Source organism: Leuresthes tenuis, unplaced genomic scaffold (genome assembly GCF_036924035.1).
Source record: "Leuresthes tenuis unplaced genomic scaffold, fLeuTen1.0.hap1 SCAF_10, whole genome shotgun sequence".
NCBI classification, from domain to species: Eukaryota; Metazoa; Chordata; class Actinopteri; order Atheriniformes; family Atherinopsidae; genus Leuresthes; species Leuresthes tenuis.
In genome coordinates, this window is record NW_027325364.1 from 19913185 (window position 1) to 19928214 (window position 15030).

At 42.0% G+C, this 15030-nt stretch overlaps 1 protein-coding gene and 1 non-coding gene across 2 annotated transcripts; one reads left to right on the forward strand and one right to left on the reverse strand.

Annotated features, from left to right (window-relative positions):
- Nucleotides 1-1120: 1120 nt before the first annotated feature.
- Nucleotides 1121-1192, reverse strand: trnae-cuc (transfer RNA glutamic acid (anticodon CUC)). The gene has a single exon. It is a non-coding gene; the product is annotated as a tRNA-Glu (tRNA).
- A 630-nt stretch (nt 1193-1822) lies between these two features.
- ice1 (KIAA0947-like (H. sapiens)) lies at nt 1823-14350 on the forward strand. Its single transcript, XM_072394639.1, has 23 exons — nt 1823-2030; nt 2220-2278; nt 2837-2948; nt 4254-4330; nt 4428-4465; nt 4589-4671; nt 5009-5085; nt 5183-5220; nt 5333-5415; nt 5520-5596; nt 5717-5754; nt 5843-5925; nt 6027-6063; nt 6248-6304; nt 6419-6496; nt 6607-6968; nt 7252-9663; nt 10307-10475; nt 11934-12094; nt 12310-12500; nt 13156-13256; nt 13360-13458; nt 13651-14350. The coding sequence occupies exons 1-23, from the start codon at nt 1941-1943 to the stop codon at nt 13830-13832; spliced, it is 4704 nt and encodes a 1567-aa protein (XP_072250740.1). The 5' UTR covers nt 1823-1940; the 3' UTR covers nt 13833-14350.
- The last annotated feature ends 680 nt before the right edge of the window (nt 14351-15030 follow it).

A 15030-nucleotide genomic window follows, 5' to 3' on the forward strand; every position in this document is an offset into this window, starting at 1 on the left:
TAAATGCTAAATTCAGGGAATGATATGACCAGCTAATGGCAGTAATGGTTTGGTGCATCGGCACAACTGAGATGAGGGAACACATGCACTGCAGCCCTGGATTTTTCTGGATGAGCCGAATGTAACGCATGTAAAGTGCTGGCATTGTTACAAAGCAGCGTTGTGCTGTGAAATCCTGCATCCTGGCATTCACATGGATGTTACTACAGTTGCCGCCTACCTGAAGATTTTTGCAGACTAGTCAGCCCCCCAACATAGCAGCAGCATTCCTCTACAGTAACAGCCTCTCTCAGTAGGAAAGCAGTGGGCTTTGAAAAAAGTGATTATTCATTCACCCTCCAAAATTCCCAGATACTGATCTGATGGTGTCTATGGGAAGCAAGCCCAATCCACAAAGACTCTACCTCAGAACCCACAGGGCCAGAAGGATCCACTGCTAATGTCCCTGTACTTGACACCTCTCAATATTAGGCAAATGGTCACAATGTTTATCTGCCAGTTACTTTGTCCTAACTACAGTCAATGTCAATTTGGAGTTTCACCAATAAGTCTCAGACAATCTCCTGTTGTTTTGTGCATTCATGGAGGAAATACAATGCACAGTACCTGGACCTGAATATGGAAACACGGTCAAAATATAATGTATAAAAATGCATTTGCCTTGGTCATGTAAGTAGAAAGGGGACATTATGCAGTATGACAATGCCACCAATCTAATGTTGACTGTTAAATTTAAGCCAAAGTATATCAACATGTCTATCTAACGACATAGTTTCAGGTGTTGATTATTGTGCCAAACAGAAATGGTTCTGCACTGTTTATCTGTATGTGTGTGCTGACAAAAGAGAGAAAGAGAGGGAGGATTTAGGAAAACGTTTACCCGTACAACAGCACCCTCTATTGGCAATGGATACAATTTAATTTAAAGAAATTATATACTAAGCAGGAAAAGGCTAAACGGCTATGATGCACGTGATGCGAATTGACAACTGCTCCTGGTGTAATTTGAAGGTTGTTAGATATTCGTATTAATAAATTAGCCGTGTCGGAACTGTCGCTTTGTTAGTTTAATTAATGGATTGCAGTTTCCTTTAAACGCTGACAGGGTACAAAAAGCTTGTTCCCTGACCGGGAATCGAACCCGGGCCGCGGCGGTGAGAGCGCCGAATCCTAACCACTAGACCACCAGGGAAAGATGCGCAACTACGAGTAATGTATGAATTTAACCCTACAGCTCCTAAACATTTTTAAACTTGCCCCATTTCGCTAAGAGTGGAGCCTACTCAGGCCAACGTAAGGCAAATCGGGGTAGGTCGCCAGACCATCACTGGCGTCGTTTTGGTTTAAGAGGATTTCCAAATTTAACCCGTCCACATCAACGCAACACAGAATACAGATTTTCCCAGAAGATGGCGCCATTTTTGCATGTATGAACAACCGACTGCCGTGGTATCAAAATACTCATACGCAGTAAGAATCCCGTTATAACCACTCTCTTACAAAAATGGAAATTGTAACATCAACGTAACGAACTTTTCATGGCTCCTATTGGATACACACGAGAACCTGTGTATCAAATTGGTATTCACCGCAAGACACTGCCAGAATAAATTTCAATTTCCAGAAAATAAAAAGCATACTTCACGTGACATAAAACCTAATTTGATATCTAAACCCATATTTTTATCATATTCAACGATATAAGTATAAAACTTTTAATGCAATTGCAATGAAGCGAGATCTCATTGTTTACAAATTTGCAGGCATTTCGCGAGGCTCCTTTTGCGGGGTCCTGGCACGGGTCCTTGATCAACGTGGGAGAGACGAAAATGTGATGTTGTTTTGAACCTGTCTGGAATTTGTCACACCAAGACACGGTCGCCACTTTACATGCTATATATTAAGAGCTGTGGGGATTATATGGACTTTTCCTTTCTGCAATGATGCCAGGAGACAATCAGTACAAAACGGCAGCCATTGCCGCGGACGCCACACTTGGAAACTGTCAAAACTGTTCTATTTTGCACCAGGTCAGACTATCTTTCTATGTCAGAGAGAGCAGTTTTAAATGTTAGTCTTCATCGACGTAAACATTCTGGTACTGTTTCGTGTGTTTGCAGTCATAAAAACACATTAAAACTGCAGTCAGTCATTTCAGTTAGTTATTGCGAACTGTTAACGTCTGTTTTCTTCCGGCTGTTTTTTGTTTTTGTTTACAGAGTCTGACAGAATACGTGTCGTCATTTCTGGCACTGAAACAGAAGATAACGGTTTCGGAGTGAGTATCAGCGAATGACAAGTTGTCATGGAAACGCTTATTAACACGATCGAACTATTAGACAACCAGTTGTGATGATAGTTTAGTATAAAACAATGTTAAACAAACGAAGCCACGGTATTTCGATCAGCAGCGAGACTTCCTGAGCCAAGGTGCGGGTGTAGGCTTTAAGAGTGTTGACTACCGTAAGTTTACAAGTTGAGTAAACTTACTGTGAGAATTTCTCTTTCTTGACAAACTGTACTTAAGTCAGTTGTTGAACTGGAGTTTTAATATTTGAATTAATTTGGATTGCTTTCTTTTCATACAAAAAGGAAAAAGATTACTCCATAATGCCATTGTACTAAAAGAAAATATAATTTTACATAGACTTATTGATAAAGGCCATCAAGATATAATTGTACATGAATAATGTTAGGATGAAACGAGTATGGTGTCCCTGGGATGTGGGAATTGTAGCTGCAGTACACGGGCTACATTGGTTTCAATGTGCTCTTTTGAAGTGTATGGCAGCTGGATTAACACATCCATGTTCTTATCACATTTCGACTCGTGCAGTGACGCAATCAGGCTTCAACAACAGCTGGAGGAGCTGCAGATCCGGTTGGCGACGCTGGAGAAGAAGACAGCAGATTATGAATCTCTGCAGGCGGAGCTGGAAAAAAATAAGGTATGTCCTCACTCCGTGAAAGATGATATTACAAAAAAAAAAATGCAATAGTAATGTGTCTCACTCTTAGATGAGCATTATGCGTTTTTTTTTCCATAACCTGGCACAATTCCCTGAGGTCTTCATCAAAATGCCTGTGACATGCTTTGGATCAACCTTTTGGATCCATTTTCATCCATTCATTTGCATCTCTCTTCAATCATCGATCATTTTAGGGACGTGGCATGACCCACTCAACTCCACTCTGTTTCTTCCTCAGCGTATAACGTTACTTTGAAACCCTTGGAGCAACTTTTTACAATATAAAAGAGCATAGAGTAAACACCCCGAGAGCTCACGCCACACACACACACACACACACACACACACACACACCGAACTGAAAGAAAAATACTGGATGGACAGTTTTATTTTCATATGCTTGAATTGCCCTTATCTGCACTTCGACTATGGACAACTGAAAGGACACGATCCCCTTTTAAAGCTTGTTTTATAGTTGACGCGTTGCTCATGCGGGCAGCGCGTAGTCGTGCACCAGTCAAAATTTGTAACTTGGCGCCCGCCGAGAATGACAAACCGGATGGACCAATTCGAAAACAGGCTCAGCGAAGAGAAGTGTGTCTGCACTGAAACAACATAAGCAAGTAAAACAGCAAACCAATATATTATCATTATTATTATTATTATTATTGCATCCTGAAAGGCAAGGATAATTCCCAAGTGTGGCCATTGAAGCACACTATTTCATAACAAACAAACAAAGAAAGAAAAGGTAACACAATACACTTAAAAGTCCTATAATAATATTCTAAGCTCAATATCAGACTATAATGGTGATAACACACATATTGGAATTTCCACTTCTGCAGGCTCATCAGCTGTTATGTAAGCAGAGGTGAGAATGCTGACCACTGATGACAGTTCTACTCCTCCTACTCTTGACGAGAGCATTGTTTTCTTCTCGTCTTTCGTCGTTGTAGAGTAGTTGGCGTAACCTTCATGTTGGCGTAACCTTCATGTTGGCGTAACCTTCATGTTGCAGCGACACCTCTGTGACAAGATGCCGGCGACGGCAACCATATTGGGGCCTTTAGACATAGTTTCCTGACGAGTCATGCTCTAAAATCGACACGGTTATGAAAACACGCAGGCTAAATAACCTTTAGTGATGTAAATTTTCCTTCAAATCTGGACGGCTCACTGAATGACTCATTTTCAGAAATAAAGGGCTTAAAACATTATGTAAAAAAAACAAATATTTTTCCTGCTTTTGAAAGCGCTCACATTTTTCTCTGATCTTTGCAGAGTGCTCTGAAGGCTTACGAACAGCTGTCTGGAGAGATGGAAAAACTGAAGCAGGAAAACTGCATTACAGCAGCTGAGTGAGTAGCCCGTAGTAGTCCCAGTCACAATCGTGGCACTGCAGTCATCGTATTTGTTGTTGTGGCAACCTGCTTACTGTTATTTTCTGTGTTTCAGAAATAAGAAGCTCGAAGACCGGCTGAACTCCGTAAAAGGTCATCTACACACGCGTGTTGCAAATTCCCTTATTTTGAATTTTGTGAAAGATGATTTGCTGAAATGCTTTTTCTTCTTTTCTTCTTTTTTTTTTTTTTTTTTTTTTTTTTTTAAACCTGCAGATTTGACAGAGACTCAGTCCCTTGAAAATGCACAGCTGAAGAGAGAAAAGGCCGCTCTCGAAAACGATTTGCTTCAAACTCAGGTGACGTCATTGTAGAGTAGTTGGCGTAACCTTCATGTTGCAGCGACACCTCTGTGACATAGAAGATGTCATCGCGGCAACCATATTGGGGCCTTTAAACATAGTTTCCTGACGAGTCATGCTCTAAAATCGACACGGTTATGAAAACACGCAGGCTAAATAACCTTTAGTGATGTAAATTTTCCTTCAAATCTGGACGGCTCACTGAATGACTCATTTTCAGAAATAAAGGGCTTAAAACATTATATAAAAAAAATATATATTTTTCCATAATATATCTATTTTACAAAATCTGCCTGCTTTTGAAAGCGCTCACATTTTTCTCTGATCTTTACAGAGTGCTCTGAAGGCTTACGAACAGCTGTCTGGAGAGATGGAAAAACTGAAGCAGGAAAACTGCATTACAGCAGCCGAGTGAGTAGCCCGTAGTATTCCCAGTCACAATCGTGGCAGTGCAGTCATCGTATTTGTCGTTGTGGCAACCTGCTTACTGTTATTTTCTGTGTTTCAGAAATAAGAAGCTCGAAGACCGGCTGAACTCCGTAAAAGGTCATCTACACACGCGTGTTGCAAATTCCCGTATTCTGAATTTTGTGAAAGATGATTTGCTGAAATGCTTTTTCTTCTTTTCTTTCTTTTTTTTTTTTTTTTTAACCTGCAGATTTGACAGAGACTCAGTGCCTTGAAAATGCACAGCTGAAGAGAGAAAAGGCCGCTCTCGAAAACGATTTGCTTCAAACTCAGGTGACCAAACGAAGCCTCTAAAATTCCTCAGACTTGTTTGAATTTTGTCAAAGTTTACAACTGACAAAAAAAATTTGAGTAAACCTGATATTTCACCTCTTCAGGCGTCGTTGAATAAATCTCAGGCACAAGCAGATAAAGCTGGAAAACTGATGGAGGAGAATGCTGTGATGAGGAGCCTGTAAGACCTGCACTTACTTTTTTCTCTCTCTCACTCATGGCGCACATTCACTTTCATTGCCAGAATTTGGAGGAAGGAACTTAATGCTATCATGTTTTTATCTTTTTTTTAAATCCACAGGAAGGACAGTCTTGAAGATAAAGTTAAACTGCTTGAAGGTAAGTTTAGACCTGCTGACTTGAATCGACGTGGAACTTTTTTTTTATCATTCCCATATTTATTAGCTGTTTCCTCACCTCATTTCAGACTCAATTTGCAAGCAGAACCATCAAATATCACAGCTGACCAGAGAAAAGATCCTGCTAGAGAGAAATATTGCTGACCTTCAGGTACTGTAGGGGTCTCCAAAAAAGCTCATTTTGGAAGATTTTTGTTCATTCTCTGGAACTGACTTTTTGAAATGTCCCCCCCTCCCCTCATCCTTTTGTAGGTGAGACTGATCAAACTGGAAAGAGAAAGATGCAAAGGTAAATATAAAATGTGTATATATTTGTACAGAAATGGTTTTAGAGCTCCTTGTATAAATGTATAACCACATAACTGTGTTACATTGACCAATGAAGGTTTATTATCCAACAGCAGCAGAATTGACTGCATTCCTGACTTCTAATTTACTTTTAAATTAAAACAATGTCTGTTTTTCTCAAAAAGAATATAGGAGCGCAACAAGTCAAACAAGTGCACCTGCAGAGCCGAAAGTAGACAAAGGTATGCTGTCGGTTCCAGTTGCAAATTATTCATTTGATGAGCACATGCGTCTGAAAGTGGACTGATTTCATTTGTCATTTGTTTAATTTGCGTCTGTTTTGGTGCATCTTTCAGAAAGGGTCCGGATGTTACTGCAGAATTTGTGGGCATGTTTAGAGCCGGAGCAATCAGCAAACCTGCCGCCCTCCGCAGGTGAGGCACGATTAAGCCTTCCTGCATATCACTGCAAACAAGACACCAGTTGGTTCCAGGTTTTGCTTTACTACTTTTTTCAAATCTCCTTTTAATTCATTTCATTTCAGAATGCGATCACCGCCAAGTTCTACCCTCGTCTCCGCACAAACTTCAGTCTCGTCTAAGTGGAGCGTCTTCGTCTGCTTCTCACAAGATCAGTGAATCCCACAGTGACCACGTCCAGACGCAAGCCATCTACACACAGTTAAAACCCAGTCCTCGTGCGCAGGATGCCATCGAGCACCAAACACCTCCGCTCTGCTTAAGAGGCAAGAAGCAGGCAGAAACTCGGAAGAGGAGCAAGCGATCGTCCAAGGAGCACAAACCGGACGAGACGGCTCCTGACAAGAGCAGCTGTGAAATCTCCCTTGATGAAATAATGAAAATGTTCAAACCGCTGTCTCCCTGCATATCTCCACTGTCAGACGTGGTGAGAATTTGGTCCTATTTGATGTGGATGTCTTTTGTTAAAGTGCAGTTTCTGTTCATAATACGAGAAAAGTTAGTAGATATATATGATTTTATTTGTTGCAATTGGTGTACAATTTTCATTAATAGAAATTACTTTTTTGTTCTATAATTTATCATTTTTAAATATAGGACTACGTACGGCAAAGCAATTACTCATCTTGCACTTTTAGCAGGTGTGGTAAAGTCTGGGTTTGGTTCATGCTGTTTAATATGTTATGTTATTGCCTTCTTATTTCTTTCAGGACCCCCAAAATGAGTCTCTGGAGACGGGTGATGCAAAAAGGAAAGACCCTCCTGAAACACTTGAGGACTGTCCTCCTCTTAAAGAAGATGACTCTTTAAATATCACAAGATCAACATCAAGCCACAATAATCCAACATCCTCTGCACTCGAGGAGGAAGAGAATGTGGATTTAATGGAAGTCGATACACAGGAATGTCAAAACATTTCCGATGATAAAGACTCGGGACAAAATGAGTCGAGTGGCCTTGCTCCACTGAGTGGGAAAACCACAAATAAAGATGATGGAAAAATGCATCCTCAAGACGTGTCGCCTGTGGAGGAGCCAGCATCTGCTCAGTTAGAACCAGCATCATCATCATCCTCTTCCACATCAGACCGCATGGTCTTGGTTGAAGATGTTCCATTAAGTGCTGAAAGTCTGGGTGCTTCCTGTAGTGTGAACAGCGATGGTGCTGACAGCAGCTCGGCGGTTCAAAATGCTTTTGAAGAAACCAAAGAAGATGATTCAGAGACTGTTACAACAATGGATTTAGACTCAAGCCTTAGAGATGCTTTGGGTGCCACAACTGTTAATCCTGAGTGCGGAGAGCTGCTCACAGAGGGTGATGCAATTGTAATCTCTGAAAAAGCAGAAGATGAACAAGTTCTTGCAAAAGAAACCGACGTCACAGCAATCAGTTCAGAAATCGAAGAAGGCCCTCTGAATTCTTGTCAGGGCAGTCAAGATGGCACTTTGTTTAAACTCGGGGACAGTTCAGGGTCTCCTTTTAGAGACTCAGAAATGCCAGAGTATACCCCATCAAGCACAGGCGATGGCATGATTAGTGTTCCAGGTAAAAACCCTGAAGAGAGGTTGGAAACTGATGCAGATATCCAGCACTGTGGGGTGGAAGGTGGGGGTCCAGCGCAGGGAACTGGAGGAGCTGACGTCACAACTTCACCCTCTGAGTCAAATGCAGATAAGAAACCTCCGTCTGTTAAGATGCCTCCAGTGTTGAAGACGGAAGACGATGAGCCCCATTCTGACCAGGAATGCAGTGATGCTAATTCTAAAACTCTAAAAAAAGAGGATGTTGACAACAAGACGATGAGCGGCAAAGTAATGGCTGATGGTGCACCCTCATTCTCTCATTTTCCCAAAACAGTCACTGTTGACAGTAACTCTTTGGAGGATAATAAACATTCTCTTTGTAGGCAATTGAGTCCCACGTGTCTGCTGCCTGCTGTTAAAGTGGAAGCTTTAGAAACTCACGCAAGCGCACGGAAATCGATTGTAGATGTCGACACAGAACTCACTGCAACAATCAGAAAAACTCCTGTATCATTTACAGACAAAGAGGGCCTCATTGAAAAGGTTGATGTGATCTCGCCGGACCGCACAGATGCAGGTATTACTACCTCGGTTACTAAGAATGCTGCTGGCACAAAAGGACAAAATGGATGTTTGGAGTCGGGAAAAGAAAAAGGTGCCTCAGGTCCAGCTGCAGCTCAAACCCCAGAGTGCATCGGCCATGTTCGCTCTGAAATGGGTCCTCCGCTTCCTCCTGTCCTTACTCCTCTGAGCACACCTCCAAAGGCAGGCAAATCTATCAACCCAAGGCACGCTATTGGAAAGCTGTCATTTCCCTCTCCTATGGATGGAGTGGCCTCACCTACCACTCCTGTCCAGGCTCACCTAACACCCAGCAGCCAGCAGTTTAGTTCCTCATCCCTAAACAGTCCGGTGCCTCCAAATGGAGTCCCCTCGTCACCTCTACAGTTCGGCTCTGCCACTCCAAAACATGCTGTGCCCGTTCCTGGTCGCCTGCCTTTAACAGCAAAGAATTCCTCCCCATCTTCTTCTACCAGCCCTTCTCAGGAAAACTCCATGAGGATTCTTGACACCATGTACCCAGAACTTTCTGCCCGTGCCCGGACTCTGAGCATTCTCAGAGGCAATGTCAGTCTTGGCATTTGTTCATCAGAGAGTGGAACATTATCCACGACAACTGAGAGCCAGATGTCTGGCTTTAAAACCATCAGCTCCACTTCAACGGCCTTCACAAAGACTGAGATGAGGGGCGAAAAAAGACCAGCCGTCAGTTTGCCTCAGCCCACAAACGGCAAGTGTCTGAAGCTTGACGACAGTTCTCCGGGCGCTACTCTCAAGAAAGTGTCTTCCGTCTCTTCAAACAGCGGCGATGAGACCGCCTCGCTCCAGACATTAAGGCCTGAACAGCTCAAAAGTACAACAAGTGGAGAACCTGCTGAGGAAAATCTCATTGGTGATTCTTTGAAGAAAATTAAGAACCAGTGCTTTGATCTGATGCCCGTTGTCCAGAGTCACCTTTATGTTGGTAACTTGCCCAAAAAACCAGTCCTGAGAGATGAAGAGAGGGAGGTCATCTCTGAGATTTGCCAGTGTAACTCGGTTGGTATACTTATTTACTGTCCTTATACATTTAACACTTTTACCGTAGGCGGGGAAGCAAACAGTTCTGAAAGCTTTTGGTTGAAGGCAACTGTTCTATCATTTGGTCTCAGACTGATGATGAAATTTACTTTTGCTAACCTACAGCATTAATTCAGTACAAAAGTAAGTGGACGTTGGAAAGAATAAAGGCATTTCCTTGTCATCTCTATGGAGCTATTAGGCCATTTTTAGCATTTTTACTTTCAGAATTACATGAAATGAAGGCGCTGTTTGTTAAGCATATCAAATAATCACAATTGACAAAACAATAGCCTCTCATCTAATTTTCCATATGGATCAGTTTGTGTTCACTTGTGAACTGGAGAATATTGTGCCGTGTGTCTTCTGAACTGGATGCACTGTTCATAGAAAGCAGTGATTAAGAGGTCTGTTAGGCAAAAGAAAAAAAAACACATTTTTCCAAAGCTTGTGTTCTCACTGATTGTACGTCGTCAGAAAACTTGCATTCTCCTCTCAGTGTAACTTTCTTTGGATTAACCGAAGAGAAAACCAATATATCAGTAACAAGGGTTGCTGTAAGACGTCACTGTTGTGTCACGTTTGTGCACATTTTCATATCTTGTCTCTCATTTCTCTTCAGCTCCAAGCAGATGACATTTTGTTGGCCATCCTGAACAAACTGAGGGCTGAGAAAAATGTCCTCAGCACAGACTACATGCAGGCCCTTTGCAGAGTGTACACAGGGATCTGCAGACAGAAGAGATGCTACGAGAAGGCTCGCATCCTGGCCTACAGCATTCTCGTGGAAGGTTAGCAGTTTAGTTGGTACTATTTAAACCCAAGCCTTAAATCACCTTTGTTACCCCTACATAGGAGTTGTTTTTTTACCTGAAAGTTAGAGATTGTTGGTTTATTTGAGAGTTTGAGAGGAAGTCCTTTATATTGTATAGATATAAGTTATTCAGATTCAGGCAAATGGAACTCAGGTCTGTTTGTTTTTTTAGCTCAAAAACAAAGAAAGCGATTCAATTGAACTATCCATGGGTGTATTCCCACTTGCGTTTCCAATATAATCTTAACGTTTTATTAACAGTCTTAAAAACTTCCAAAGCAGTGCTGTGAGTCAGGCTTGTTGGTTTTGAGGAGGCTAAATGTGGTGCAGAGAGGTCGACCGAGACTTTTGAAATGCATAAAGGAATTAAAACAGTAAGGAGGTATACTCCAAGAAACCAGTGATCCCAGTGCTGTTCCATACTGTGACGACCAAAGTGGCTCCTACATTTAGAAGTACAAGGTAAGGGTGAAATGAAAGGGAAGTAGCTTTGGTTGGTGTTGCATTCATATTTCAAAGGCAGAGTGGTCTCGAAGCTGTTCAGACGACTGCGCTGACTTTTCTTCAAATAGAATAGAATAGAAAAATACTGTGATGAGATTCAAATGATCTTTTACTTACAAGGCAACTGCACCACAGTTGGATTTATTTTATTTATTTATTTCTAATTTAAATTGCCCTGTGAAGTGTGAACAACATCCTAAATCGTAGTTTATGCTTTAACGTAATTTCGACAACGTCGCTACTTAGCACCGACGTCTGCGACGTTGACTCCTCCGCCGTATCCTGACGTGCACCTCCAAGAAATTCTAACTACATGACGCGTAGACGCTGGCCGTAAGGGCTGTGATTGGTCCACTCAGAACGTAATTTCCGGCAGTTGCCTTTTCCGGTCTTAATGGCTGTATACGGCGAAGACGCTTGTTGACATTCGAAATGATCTAAAGTGCATTTGTTCATCCAGGTTGTAGATTCCCACCAGTGTTGTAGATTCACCCGTTCCCAGCCTCGGCCGGTCATAAAGACCACCCCCACGACCGTCTTCTCTGTCGCCTGCGCTTCAACATTTGCAATTTAAGCATTTGATCTTCAATATTGATGAGCTCCAACAGCAAATACAGCTGCTCCACCTCGGTTGCCATTGTTTACTGTCGTTAACTGTGACCGGAAGAAAAAAAGCAAGGATTCGGCTATAACCCCTGAAACCACACAGCCACGCCCCCTTACCGGCATGGTGGATTGCAGAGCAACGTGTTCCCCCGACGCAGAACTTCAAATGCTCAATGAAGACGTCACATCGACGTCGTCGACGTTCTGGAAGACTATAAATCTAGCTAAAGATACAAAAGAACACCCAGGCAACCTCCTCACATCTGGTCACTCGCCACGTCTGTTTAGTTGTAATAATGATTTGTATTCTGCTGTCTTTCTTCAGATTTCCCAGAGTCTGCAAAGCTGGTTTTGTTTATGGTGACGACGTGGCCCAGTTTCCTCTCGCACAGCGGCTCTTTGTGCCAGGCCATTCATGCCATCACCAAACTGAAAGCACAAGAAGCGCTTCTTGACTGCTTTTCAAAATTCCTTGGTTGGGAGAAGGTATTTTTAGAGATTTACTGTTGCGTTTGTCACACTGTATACATTATTAATCTAAAATCGCACAAAAACAATGACAAGCCTGGTACGACACTCCATGTAAAAGCATGCAAACCTCAGTCCAGGTTTAAGTTTGGGTTAAGCTTGAATCAGTGTATATCATCATAGTTTTTAGCCACAAGAGTCTTTAAAACTTTGTGTTCATATTATCCCCCCAGAATCCTCCCTGTGCCATTGACCAGCTGATCTCCAGAACACTGTCTGAGCTCCGGTCAGGGTCAAACAAGTCTTTCATCAAACACAGTCGCTACGGAGAGGACCTAGGAAGCGAAGCTTGGGAATGCATCTTCACACTGCACCTCCTGTGCTCGCACAAAAAGTGGAAGTGGACCTATGAAAATGTAGTGGGGTAAGTTGTTTTTTTTTTTTTTTGTCCCCCTCCACTGAACCGACATTGTACTTAAAAGTAGGCCTAGGCCGATAATCAATAAATCAATTAATCGCACGATAAATTCAAATGAACTCAGCGCGAGGATGAAAGATGATTGCAAAGCCAAAGGCCACAGCCCCGGTGTGGGAATATTGCAGCTGAATGAGCAAAGTGAGCCCATCGACACGGACGAGCCAGTATGCCGAATTTGTTCAAAAGTGGTGGCAACCAAAAAAAGGCAACACAACAAACTTGTATGCCCACCTAAAGCAGCCAACCACCCAACCCAGTTTTCCAAGCTGGGGAAAAAAACTGCACCTCGAGATGCAGAGCCTTCGTCCCGACAGGCAACACTCACTGAGGCGTTTGGTCGACAAAGTAAATATAAACGGAACAGCTCAAAATGGCGTGCGCTCACAGAATTGTTATTCAAGTGCAATTTTTGCTATCAGAGACTGAGAGTTCATTTTATTTTTATTTTATTTTTTTTTTATTGTTTATCGGCAATAATTTGTGGGACAATATATCGTCCAGCAAAATTTGTTATCTTCCCAGGCCTACTTAAAAGTGCTTTTGCTTCAGTACAAGTGAGGTGGCTGTGTGCCTGTACTCACTTTTCGTTTTACTTTAACAGCAAGGAGTTGTGGCCATTATTGAACGCTTGGGTGACGCAGCCAAGAAATCAACAAGAACCTGTCTCTGATGTGGCTGTTGCCACTATAATCCGACTCACAGGTCAGTTTTGTTGCTTTAATTGGCCATTAAGCGGAACTTGAAAGTGATGTGACATGACGGTGAGAAAACGGCAGAGAATTTCACTGTCCTTTTGTCGAAATAGGACGCCTCGGTCAGCTGGGTCTTGAGGAGAAATGCGTCTCCTCAGTGGTCACCGTTTCCAGTGTCATGAACACATTTGGACGGCAAGGACAGACTCAAGGTATGAAATGCGTTCATTTACAGTCTATGCAGAATGATTCAGTTTGGCTGTAACTATTAACGTGACCTGTGTGTCTCGCTGAAAGTCTTGCCAATTGCAACCACTCATCCCCACTGATCTTGATTTGTTTTGAGAAAAAAACTATTAGATTTCCCCTCATTATCCTAATGGTGGTGAGTACTCTCCCTGCAGGTATACCATGGGAGGTCCAGTTAGCAGCCGTGTACTGCATCTACGACCTGTCTCCCTGCGATCCTAAACAAGCCTTAGATGTCCTGGCAGGGTGGAGAGGAGAAACAACTCGGACTGTCCCTCCTGCTGTCACTAGCTGCATTAATCAGTTGGGATCCATTTGTAGACAGGTCAAAAGCTGAAAATGTGTGAATATTCATGAATGTACATTTTACTCTGTAACTGTTTTAAAGACAAGACAAATACCTCAGCGTTCATTTTAAGATGTAGCTGGTTACCATTTAAGCTCAAACAGTGACGAAAAAGTTTGTGCTCTTTGTAGTACAGGGTTTCTTAAGATTGTTAAAGGTCATTTCAGATTGTTTTAAGTGTCTGCCTTTTGTGTTTTTTTATGTGCACTTTATCATTATAAAAGAGAAGTCTTTTCCATTTTTTTTGTTGCAAATTCTATTTGTATGGGGACATGAATATTTGGTGCCATTCAGTTTTATACAACCACACCCTGTAACAAAATGCACTTATATAACTCCATGTCTTTCTACTGCACTCAGGTAATGCTGTAAAATATGTAAAACGTATACACGAGTGCCACAATTTCGTTGTGTAGTTGTTGTAAATATGTACCGTGTTTTTGTTGATGAAATGTAAGATTGGCAAAGTTTTGTACAGTTCGTCTCAAAGATTATTTTATTTTTTTGTCGAATTAAAACCTACACGTATTGATTGACTCAGGTCGTTTGTGTTTTGCCGTGTAATCGCCAACAAATCGCCAGGGCTCCAAATTAGTATAAACCCATTAAGTTTCCCTCTGGATGATCGAGCGGAACTGTCACTGCTGTCATGTATTATGTTGCATTCGATGCACCTCGGAAGTTAGAAACCTAAGCTCGAGAGTTTGATCTTTTAGACATTCACGCACTTGATAAACAACGCGGATGCGTGATTTGGGTGATCTTAAATGAATTTAGCCTCGACATTAGGTTCGTTCTATTTTACTTTAGCGATAACAAACGAGCTTCGTTTGTTATCACACTTGATCGTTTGTGATCTTGAATCACGGAAGATTTTGCATGGCCTAAGAACAATTCTGGGCGAGTTAGGCAAAATGCAGGAGCCGGGATTGACAAACCATACCCAAGGTACTCCGTTATAATCTGACTGCCTCTTGCCTTTAAAGTTCATCTCGTGGTAGTGACTAATTTGAAAAATTCATTATCTATGAATGCAGCATTATTCCGCCCATGTTCATATGTGTCAGTTGTTGGAAACGGTAAGAGCGGCTATTTCCGGTTTTACCCGACCAAATAAAACGCTTTCACAGTCTGCCAGAAGATTACTGTGTCATTGAGTAAATTGATGCTTAAACAAACGGTATTTTGA